This window comes from Trifolium pratense, linkage group LG1 (assembly GCF_020283565.1).
Source record: "Trifolium pratense cultivar HEN17-A07 linkage group LG1, ARS_RC_1.1, whole genome shotgun sequence".
NCBI lineage: Eukaryota > Viridiplantae > Streptophyta > Magnoliopsida > Fabales > Fabaceae > Trifolium > Trifolium pratense.
The window spans coordinates 50,438,876-50,451,278 of record NC_060059.1 but is presented as its reverse complement, the minus strand read 5'-3'; the positions used below and the strand labels follow the sequence as shown (position 1 = coordinate 50,451,278).

At 27.4% G+C, this 12,403-nt stretch overlaps 1 protein-coding gene across 1 annotated transcript; it reads left to right on the top strand.

The window, feature by feature from the left end:
- The first annotated feature begins 4,081 nt into the window (after positions 1-4,081).
- On the top strand, positions 4,082-10,847 carry LOC123903225 (CEN-like protein 4). Its single transcript, XM_045953160.1, has 4 exons — positions 4,082-4,375; positions 4,634-4,695; positions 8,861-8,901; positions 10,277-10,847. Exons 1-4 carry the CDS (start codon positions 4,172-4,174, stop codon positions 10,498-10,500), a joined length of 531 nt encoding a protein of 176 aa, XP_045809116.1. The 5' UTR covers positions 4,082-4,171; the 3' UTR covers positions 10,501-10,847.
- The last annotated feature ends 1,556 nt before the right edge of the window (positions 10,848-12,403 follow it).

The window sequence follows — 12,403 nt, the reverse complement described above, 5'->3', positions numbered from 1 at the left end:
ACAAATAGATATGATGATATGAGGTTTTGGCTAATATGAACAAGTGCATCAAGTTTTTTATGATGTACAAATTAATAATATTTTTATAACGAATACGAATTTTACAAAATCTACGGTTGGATTGAAAATTTGTATCATATAGATCAGTCGTGTCAAATTTTAAAGAAATTGAAAATCATATGATATACATGTCATTGAGATCCATCAAAATTAACGGTATTTAATAAAAACCGTTAATATTGATGGGTCTGAATGACATATCATATGATTTTCAATTTCTTTAAAATTTGACATGGATGATCTATATGATATAAACTATCTATCCAACGGTGAATTTTGTAAAATTCGTATTCATTATAATGATATCAAAAACTTATGCACTATAAAAGACATGAATCATGATGCACTTGTGCATATTAGAATTGCGTAGGTGAAGTGATCCCTTGAAAAAGGAAGAGTAATCGAGTGCTTCTTCCCTTTTTTTAGTTGAAAAAGACAAACACATACATGTGGATCCCTATATTAGGCTTTGGTTTTTCATAGCTTGTCAACTCTTTTCCTGTATACGAAAATTGGAGTGGAGAAAAACAATGTAGGGGTCGGTTTCTTTCTTTTTCTCCAACAAGTACACGATTAAGTTGTTCTGTTCCATATGCAACTTTATATTTTGGAGTATATCAATAGATCAATGTAACCTACCAAATGTGGAATCTGCTGTGCCTGTGGAATGTCTTTCACACCATACTGCAAAAGGACATTATTTTAGCCAAAATTTAATATTATAATCCATTTTCTAATCTTTTATCTACAGAACTACACGTATAGTCCCATCCAATTGAGAGTCCGGGACTAGTCGCAATGAGTCAACACAGGGGCGGACACAAATAATTGGTGGGGCTAAAATTTTAGGCACTACTCAAAAAAAAATTATTAATAATTCAGTAGAACAAGAAATAATTTATGAGATTTACTAATACAATATGTATATCCAAAAAAATAACAACAAATCAACGAACTATAAAATTTCTTTTTAAAAAAACAAACATAAAAAATAAAACCACAAAATTTATATTCGAATAAAAAAAAATTATAATTGTTAAATCATGCATATTACTATTGTTAGAGTCTCACAAGATCCTACCTTGGACCAAAATATATAGAACACAATATTATACTAGCATATAGTTTATTTTGATAAACTAATTCAATTAGTTTATAACTTATTAATTTTTATTTCAATTTTACTCATATTATCTTACTTCAAAAAATTAAATATTAATTATGTCATTACATATTTATATTTCAGTTGAATTGGTAATTTTACCTAATACTACAAACTCAATTAGTTATTCACCTTTTTTCGCCAAACAAAGTTAAAGTTAACTGTTATAAAATTAAACTATATATAGCTTAAAATAATACTTTCCATATTCATCAATAATAGACTAGAAACTAATATTTGCACTAATACTTAAACTAATATATGTACGAGGGGCTTACAGTCATCAATAATAAACTCTAAACTAATATTTACATTAATATTTGTACGAATATATATACAAAATAACTTAAAATTATTTATAAAATATTTATTTATTTATTTTTAGAAGAAAAAAATTGGGCTGGGCTGGTGTGGCTATAGCCACGCCACACCAAGCCTTGAAGAGGCCCGCCCCTGAATCAAGGTAACAGTTCATCAAAGTTCATGAAATTAATAGGATTTCTAGGTATTTACTCCTTGCAATATTAGCGAATTTCTGTAATTTTTTTTTTTCGATTTCATCTTATAATGTGAAGATTTATCTTTCTATAAATTTTTTCACATTATTATGAGGGGGAATGAATTTTTTTTTTCTGCAGGGGATTAAATTAAAATTCGTTAATATTATAAGATAGTAAACACTTATTTTTTTATTTTTTTATTTTTGAGGAAATAGAGGTAAACACTTATTAATCCTATATAATATGATGTTTTTCAATTTATTTACTTAACCTATTTTTTTTATTCCCTCTTATAATGTGAAGATTTATTCTTCTGTAAATTTTTTCACATTATTATGAGGGGGAATCATTTTTTTTTACATAAGGGTTAAATTAAAAATAATAAATGGGTATGAGTGCGAGTGTGAGTAACTTAGTACATGTACTCCACCTCATACATGCATAATATATATGTATATAAACTTTTTTTTTTAAAAAAAATACAACACTATTAAACTATTAATAAATAATATTATGAAAATTATCTATATGATACTCCCTCAAGACCTATATATAAGAAAACTTTTACTTTATAAATTCATTATAGAAATGATGTATTTAAACTATTATATTGTCTACAATCTAGATACATAATTTTCCAATGAATTTAGAAAGTAAAAGTTTTCTTATATATAAAATCAGAGAAAGTATAAACTTTCAGTCTAACGTTGAATTTTATAAAATTCATATTCATTGCATTGTTCATGATAGGTGTGTCATACACCACTTGAACCACACTCTTTTATACAAAGCCTATAAAAACATGTATGTAGATTGTAGAGCACTTCATGCTTATTAATCAATTGAATTCAACTACTTTCTTTTACATTCATGTTTTCATAAATTGGATTTTCTTCTAATACACAAGAGGTTGTGATAGATATGAACCGTTCAATCATAAATTAATTATATTGGCCGAGTTTAATTAAATTTGTGCATGGAACTGAATTTATAATATAAAACCGTTGGATCTAAAATAAACAGTTAAAATTAGCTACAATGTAAAATTATGTGAAATCCCTACGACACAGGTATAGTTGTCAAGTGGGTCGTTTCAGGGGACCAACACATATGGGGCTTAAGTGGGTAGGCTTGTTAGCTTCATAGGCTGTTGAATTGGGTCAAGCCTGATTTGCAATGGGCCGACCCGACTAATTTTAATATTTTTTATTTTAAAAAAGAGATGCAATTGACAATAAAACTATATATCATACAAATTATTATCCATCGAATACGTGAGTGTCGTGATTTCATGAGATAATAAATACTACAAAAATATCCATCCAAAATTATAGTGTATTTTTGGATGATAAATCATGAAGAACACCCTTAAAGCTAAAGCTAATAAAGTTCAACTTTACATTATAAACTAAATTTCCAACTTAACAAATTCAAAATACATAACCAATGTAAATTATAAATTAGGTAACTTCTCGGCCTAAGTCTCTTTTACACTTGATTTTGTATACAATTGTATTTCCTCTATTTCTGGTATATCTACATTCATAATACATGACAAGTCAGAGAGCTTACAAGAAGGATTATTAATTAAACTTACAAGAAGGTCCAATTTCGTCAAATTCATACAACCAATTAAGTGTACAAAAGAGAGCTTGCATGCACAGAGTGTCAGAGAGCAAGCAATTTCTATACTAGGTGAAGATTTATAAGCCACTTGTGATTGGAATGCTTAAAATTTTACAAGCCATTATTGCAAGGTGAGGAAATCGAACACTATTCAACTTCAAATCCGAGGAAAACAAAGCAGTGCTATGGAGAAAACATCTAACCTCTATCCGAAAATGTGAAAGTTGATCTTATAGTCGTCTTCTTCGAAGAAGTGAGTCTTTGAAAAAGTGACTTTGTTAGAGAGAAGCAGAAGTCATAACTGAAGAGACTAGAGAGAGATTTCTTTGTTTCTGGACATGTCTTTTGTCTAATTTAAAAGTCACTTAAGTTTAAGTTACTTCACTTTAAGCTTTCTTTTATAAAATTGATCATCAAAAATAAAATTATTTTTTGTTTTTTTATATAAAAAAAAATTAGTTTTTTAGTGGGCCAGTCCACAAATCCGACGGACCGACCCAACACAGCCCATAAAAAATATAGGCGTGGTGAACCAGCCCAAAAAGATCCAATTGTTTAATTCGAACTTTTTTGAGACCTAACCTATACATGAGTAATGGATCGGCCCAATAGTCCGACCCATTTTCACGGCGGTAGAAATTCCTTTATTTTTCACTGCAAGTAAGAAATTTTATCTCAAGAGACTTATAAATACGTAGCTTGCTATATATAGTTCATACTTCGTACTCATTTTCCACATCTTACTAGTATTCATCACTAATAATTGTTGTATTGTATTCGTACATTTTCTGTTATTCCTTTATTAAAATATATTTTGCTTACAATGGGAAGTATCACTTCAGATCCTCTAATTATTGGGGGAGTGATAGGAGATGTTATTGATGATTTCACCCCAACCATAAAAATGACCGTAACTTACAACAACAAAGAAATCTTTAATGGATATGAAGTACCCTTTCCTTCTACAGTTGCCACCAAGCCAAGGATTCAGATTGGAGGAGGGGACATGAGGTCCCTCTTTACACTGGTAATATATTATATATTTATATATATTGGGTAAAAAAAATTATTTTTTCTCTTTTTTTAAGGGTTGGACTTTTTTCAACTAACATTTCTAAATTTTTTTTTTTTTTTTCATATATAAGAGAAAAAAATTACACGTAATTTTTATTTAAAAGTGTATTTTTAGTTGGCATAATTTTTTTTTTCCAGATGTATATGTTCCATGTGATGTTCCTACAGATTAATAGAAAAAAAAAATTAATTATCTCTTCTTTTCCTACAGATCATGATAGATCCGGATGTTCCTGGCCCAAGTGATCGTTATATGAAAGAACACTTGCACTGGTATTTAATTTTTTTTTTTTTTGACTATAGTACTATTTAGATAATTTTTTGCATAAAAAATATTGTATTCATTATGAGACAAATAATTATTTTTTTGACTGCATGAGACAAATATTTTTTTTTTTTGACAAAATGAGACAAATATTTTTATTTGTTAGAAAACTTGCTCAAATGATTTTTCTAGAAAACAATTTGGTTAAAATAAAGTTTTGGCCCTCCCATTTAGCTTTATTTATGATTTTGATTTTTCTATTTTTAAGTCCACTAATTTGGCCACTAAATTTTTTTTTATGTGTCAAAATGTTTTTAAAAATATTTTTTTAATGATTTTAGGTGAGAATCCATGTAGACCATATTTTACATCAATCTCATTGTTATTGTGATATAGATTAATGAATAAATTGTTAGATAATAGATAAACTGGTTAGATAGAACCAACAATAATTAATTCAAGTTGTAAGGGTCTTCGTCTTCTTAAATATATGGTTAGAGGTTCGATTATTAACTCATTTATATGGAAAAAATCTCGGTTAAAAGGAGAGAATCGACCTTGTGTATCTCAGATTCTCTAACAGAAATTAGTCATCACAATCGCAAACGGCCGTGAAAATTTCTTACCAATATTATAATAAAATTGAATTTTCACAAAAAACGTCTCACTTACCAAATTATTAAAATCAGGCCTCAACATGTATGGTGGAGAAAAGGAACAAATATTTGAAAAAAAATATGGGACTAAAATCATGAATTTGAAAATAGAAGAACCAAATTGGCAAGTGTGATAAAATAACTACTAGAACTATATTTAGATCAAACAACTTTTATGAAACTTGATGTTTATTTCATTGGAGTAAGGAATGGAAAGGGTTTGACCATGATTATTAGTGTTTTGGTAATTTGATCTAGGCAAAATTACACTACAGGTCCTTTATCTTATTTTTTTGTAACAGTTTGGTCCTTTATCTTTTTTTTGTAACAATTTGGTCCTTTATCTTTTTTTTTTGTAACACTTTGGTCCTTATTTTATATAAGGACCAAAGTGTTACAAAAAAAAAATAAAGGACCAAACTGTTACAAAAAAGGAACTAAAGTGTTACAAATAAAAAAAATAAAGGACTAAAGTGTTACAAATAAAAGATAAAGGACCAAAGTGTTACAAAAAAAGATAAAGGACCAAAGTGTTACAAAAAAATAAGATAAAGGCCTTGTAGTGTAATTTTGCCTTTGATCTATGGTGACACATGTTTTACCCTTTGATAATTTGATGGTATTTGTCCAACGATTAATAAGAATAAGCCACGTAAGTATATTTATATATGATACTCATAACTAACTTATAACTAATTTTTATTTCACATGTATATAATTTATTCTCATTAATTGATGGATAAATACTTCTAAATTATCGGTAAACTAGAACTTTGACCCATGCGGTGCATGGGTCTAATTAGGTATAATATGTAACAATAAAAAATAAAATACAAAAATTCTAAGAGCATTTTCAATAAGAGTAGTATAGGGAATTTCATGGACTAATTATTCTATATTTGTTTATGTGCTTATTTTATATTTTATATATTTTTTAAATAATTTTTGAACCCCATCGTTTTGTTTACTTATTAAAAAAAATTGTTGATAACTAAAGGTTAAAAAATTGTTGATAATTAAAGGTTAAAAAAAAATTAAAGACGTAATCAAGAACATAAACTTAAGTAGACATCCATAAATAAATAAAAATTGTGATTAATTCCGCCGTTCAAATTTATTGAAAACAGGGTTAACATATTAGGATTCCTAAATTTTTTTCATAATTGAAGCACATGTTTTAGCGGTTGAAAGGTTTTATTGTAAGTAAGAGATGCAGGTTCGATGATAAATCTGTATATTTTTAATATAAAGCTGCAATAAAAAGAAAGAGAAAATGAGGGGAAAAAAATTTGGTTTAGGGTTAGCTTATGTTAGCAAGCTTATAATATAAGAGATTATCAGTTTTTAATTGTTTAAATTGTGCAATGAAAATTGATGGTGCTTAATTGTCGTATGAAATCTTTCCTATGAAAGTTGATGGAGCTTAACACTTTGTGGACATAATTTAAATCACAATTGATCTGCTAGTGCATATTATATCAATTGATCATCGGTTAATATTAAATCTGCAATATTAAAAACAAAATAATGAATGTGATTAGTGACATGACTATGATTGTGTTGCAAAAAAAAATTGATTTAGTAGAATTGAGTTTGATAATAACTTTCCAAATTACACGTAATAATAACTTTCCAAATCTTTGCGTCAAAAAAAAAAAACTTTCCAAATCTCACATGATAATTATTCTCTAAATTTATGATCCGGTAGAAAAAAAAAATCATTGATCAGGAAAGACATAAAAATATTTCGTGATGAATAATATAGTCAACAATAATTTTGATATGATATACTTTTAAAATTGATGGTGTTTATCAATTATTGCACATAATTTTAATCACAATTGGTATACTTGCCATAATGGTTGGAAATATTGCCTTTCATTGAAGGGTTGCGGGTTCGAATTCTAGTTAAGACAAAATTGTATTATTTTTTAATAAAAATTGCAAGATAAAATGGAGGGAAAACAGGGGAAACAAATTAGGGTTTAGAGTTTGTTTGTATATACAAGCTTATAATATAAAAGATTAGAAAAAACGTTGATGGGTATATTAATCTGGAAACTTAGGGTCATATCTCCAATAAAGTTCAAAGCAGTATATTGGATAGTGCTTGAATATAAGAGCTAGGTATGATAATTGTTAATAACTATTTTAGAATCTTGGATAACAGGGTTGGTCATGAATGTGATGATGACTTTTTTTTTTTGTTACCATTGTTATCCCCATATTTTTTTTTTTGGACGGGACCTCCATATCTTTATTCTGTTCTAAATATTCTACACATGTCTTGAAATATTTCTACACATGTCGTAAAATATTTCTTTTACAACTTTTTAAGACGTTTCGACTAAACAGTCCGGTCCTCCTATTTGATTATTGGGTCTTGTTAACATGTGCCCGTTAAGATATACTAAAATAGAAATTTAACATTTAATGATATAAAAAAATTTAATGCTACAAAAGTCAAAATGCACAAATTAGCATTTAATAATTTCTATTTTTGCTTCCTTAACATGTGTCTTAAGGTCACAAATTAACATTCTCCTAAAAAATAACTATTAGTATTTGATATATTAGTCCCTAAATAAAAATTGAAAGGTGTAATATTTTTTTAAAAACCTAATTAATATATATTATATCAAAAAAATATATAACATTGCTTCAAAAAGAAATATAATATATTAATATTCTTCGTTCATTATCAGGCAATCACATGTACAAAAAAAAATTGTGGAACTATTAGTTTGAATTCCTCATCTCGAATGGGAAACCCTTTTTACCCTGCTTAACATAATCTCCTTTAGGGGTATTTTATTGATATGTTGCATAAGAAGTGGATAATTCTATTTGGTCAAATATCTATCGACAACCTCTCTGCATATTCTAACTAGTAATAACCAGCATCTATATAAAAAATAAAATAAAAACTAGTAATAAGTAATAACCATTCATAAAAACGAAAAAAATATAAAAATAAGAAAACTTACAAGAAAATATTAAGCGAGCTTCTATTGTACATTTGAAAATTTAAATATACTGGTATATAAAATCATTAAATTAATATTGTCAAAAAAGAAAAAAAAATCATTAAATTAATATTGCCAAAAAAGAAAAATCATTAAATTAATAAATTAACAAATTATTTTATGAGTCAAAAAATTATTTGTCGACTATTGTATTTTAGAGATAATAATTTCACAAGAAAAAACATAATTTTGTTGTTTATAAGCATTACACTAATTCTTAGATTTTTTAATAATTTTTTTTAATATTCACTATAATGACCAATACAAATTAAAAAAATATCAAAATTTATTTTTTGACAGTTTTAATTAATAATATTCAGTTATTATAATTTTTTAAATGACGAATAAAAAGTTTTTTTCAAAATATATTCATTTACTTATAAATTTATCGACATAATGTATTGGTGTACATTCGAATCATTAGAATATACTAACATAAGATTTTCCAATTAATTAAGAATATTCATATTTAGTTAAATGTCCTTTTGCAGGATGGTGACCGACATTCCAGGGACCACAGATTCCACATTTGGTAGGTTACATTACATAGATTTGTTGATATACTAAAAAAAAAATAGGGTAAATGATCATTTACCCTCTCGTAAAATAAGCAAATTTTCGTTTACCCCCCTATGCAGATTTTTTTTTCTGTTTATCCCCCTACAAAAAAATAGATTCACTCATTTTGCCCCCTGTGTGTACAACAGGACATGTGATTGTGCAAATTTGCTGATGTGGCTTGTACACGTGGAAAAAAAACATTTATATTTATTTTTAAATTCCACGTCAGATAATATTTTTTTCAAAAAAAAAGTTAAATTTTTTTTCCTACAAAATTAATAAAACGAATTTTTTTTCCAAAATTAAAAGAAAATCCTACAAATAAAAAAAAATTCCCTACAAAATTTTAAAAAATTCCTACAAATAGTTTTTTTTCGTACAAAATTATTATTTTTTTCCTAAAATAAAAAAACGAATTTTCATATTTTTCTCCTAAATAAAGTTTATTTTCAAAATAAAGATTTTAAAAATTTATTTTCAAATCTTTTTGATTTAAAAAAAAACAGAATCTTCACCGGTTTGCTTCCACCGTCGTGATCATATTCTTCGTCGTCTTTTTCAATCACCGAAATCGTCTTCTACTTCGTTATTGTCTTGTGCTTCCTTCTATTTTTCTAGTTCTAGGGAAAATGATTTTGGTATAAGAGGAAAACACGAATAAAACTTCTTTTTCTATTTTTTTTAATTCAAAGAGATTAACAAAAAAATAATGTTGTGTTTTTAAAAAATAAAGATCATGTTTTTTTTAATTCAAAAAGATTTGAAAATAAATCTTTAAAATTTTTATTTTGAAAATAAACTTTATTTTGGAGTAAATATTTATTTTGGGAGCAAAATAAGAAAATTCATTTTTTTTTTGTTGGAAATTTTTTAAAATTCTTTGTAGGAAAAAAAAATTATTTTTTTTGCAGGAATTTTTTTAAAAAAATTTGTAGGAAAAAAAAATTATTTGTAGGGTTTTTTTGGGGAAAAAAAAAAGAAAATACGTTTTTTTTATTTTGTAGGAATTTTTAAAAAAAAAAAATATTATCTGACATGGAATATAAAAAATAAATATTAATTATTTTTTCCACGTGTACAAGCCATGTCAACAGATTTGCACATTCACATGTCCTGTTGTACACACGGGGGGCAAAATGAGTGAATCTATGTTTTGCTGGGGGTAAACAGAAAAAAAATCTGCTTAAAGGGGTAAATAAAAATTTGCTTATTTTGCAGGGGGTAAATGATCATTTACCCAAAAAAATACTGTACTCCACAGGTATTTTAATCATAGAGTTGTTGAAAAAATTGAGGAAGAAATTGACCCTACATTGTTTTTGCTCTCTAATTTTGTGTACACACAGGCAAAGAGCTGACAAGTTATGAAAAACCAAAGCCTAATATAGGAATCCACAGGTATGTATTTGTCCTTTTCAAGCAAGAAAAGGGGAAGAAGCACTCAATTACTCCTCCTTTTTCAAGAGATCACTTCAACACACGAACTTTCTCTGCTCAAAATTACCTTGGTGTCCCTGTTGCTGCTGCTTTTTTCAATGCTAGAAGGGCAACTGCTCAAAGGAGACGTTAGGAATTAAGATCCCTCCTACCTAGCTAGCTACAATCACATGTTTATCATCATTTTGTGGCTATGTTTGAAATAATAGCTTTGGCTAGTTGAGGTTAATTTAGATTTAGTTTAGTGTTTGTGGAATTAAGGGAACCAAACATTGAAGTTAATGAAATTTAGATGCATGGACATGTAAATTCTGCTGTTGATGTTAGTTTGGTTTCAAATAATTGTAGCTTTTGGTGTTGTTATTACACCATTTTTTTCTTTCTAGGTCTTAGTTTTTATCACTTGTGTTTCATTTGGTATATCTTTGGTTTGGTGTTTAATGTTTCTTTATCCCGTTTCAATGGTGATAATAACGCTGGTTTTTGGTACACTCAAGCAACTTGTTTTGACTTTTGAGTAATCTCTTCATGAATTGAATATACACTTTTTGTGAGGTGTACTAGTAAGGAATTTGAGCTTAAATATTTTTATGGTATAACTTTTCTTTCTATATCTTAGGAGAGGATTCATGTAATTGTTCATTTTCTAGAATTTGTCATTTATTCTTGACCTAGGAGAATTTTTTTAGTAATTTTTGATCTCCTTATTTTTAATCTTTTGAAGTTTTGGTCCCCTTATTTCAAAAATCAATTTTTCAGTCTCCCTATTTTAGTTTTTTTTGTACTTTTGATCCCCCACTTCATTTTGAGTCAATTTTCATGATGTGGCAGATGACACATGGACACTACAATTACATGTGGCATTATTATTTATTTTATTTCAATAAATCATATTATTAAAATTTATTTTAATTAATAAAATATTAAATAAATAAATTAAAAGAGATTAATCCCAAAAATCCATAATTTTCCCATATTTTTTCATCTGCGATCATCATCTCATCTCAAATCTATATTTCTTTCTCATTCCATCTTCAAAATTCAGACTTCTTCAACATTATTTATCATCACCACCACCGCCGCCGCCAAAATCACTCTTTGTACCGCTTTCTCTACCCCCTTATAATGAAGTTGTTGCTGAATTAATTGGTATGGTGCTGAAATAATTGATGTCATTCCTTTGACTATGATTTATATATATGTTAGTTGTGATTCTTTTAGGAACTTTTATTTTAGCAGATGAGACAAACTAGTAAAGGTGTTGTTGAGATCTACAACTTCAACATGCTTAAGCTGGCTTAATGAATTAGGGAATGCTTTGTTGAGTTGGTTTCCCTTTAGGTCTAGAGTTATGCTCTGAGGAAAGTTATAGGGAAACAAGGAACAATTTCCTAATTGAAAAACATGGAAAAATTTCTTGTTCACATTAGTGAGATTTTTGGTTACGAGGAGTTAAGTGGAAGAAATAGAGAATGATTTTGGTTGGGTTGGTGATGTAGTTGAATAAATTTGGATTTGGAGATGAGAGGATGAACACAACTATGATGGTGAAGAATTCTGGAAAAATTAGGGATTTTTGGGATTAATCTCTTTTAATTAATTTATTTAATATTTTATTATGATATATTAAAATAAAATAAACAATAATGTCACATGTAATTGTAGTGTCCAAGTGACATCTGACACATCATGAAAATTGACTCAAAATGAAGTGGGAGACCAAAAGTACAAACAATTTAAAATAGGGAGATTGAAAAGTTGGTTTTTGAAATAGGGGGACCAAAACTTCAAAAAATTTAAAATAGGGGGATCAAAACTACATTTAAGCCTTTATTATTTTATAGTTAGATTTATTTTTATTATATTTTAGGTAGATTTTTTATTTTTATTTAGTTAGGTTTGTTATGTTCTTTTACAATCTTCTAAAATTTGTAAATTGTCCCCGAATAATTAATATCATTAAGAAGGAAGAGTAGTGGATACCTAACTCCATATACAAGGCTACTTTTTCAAAAATATGTGACTTTTACCTAAGC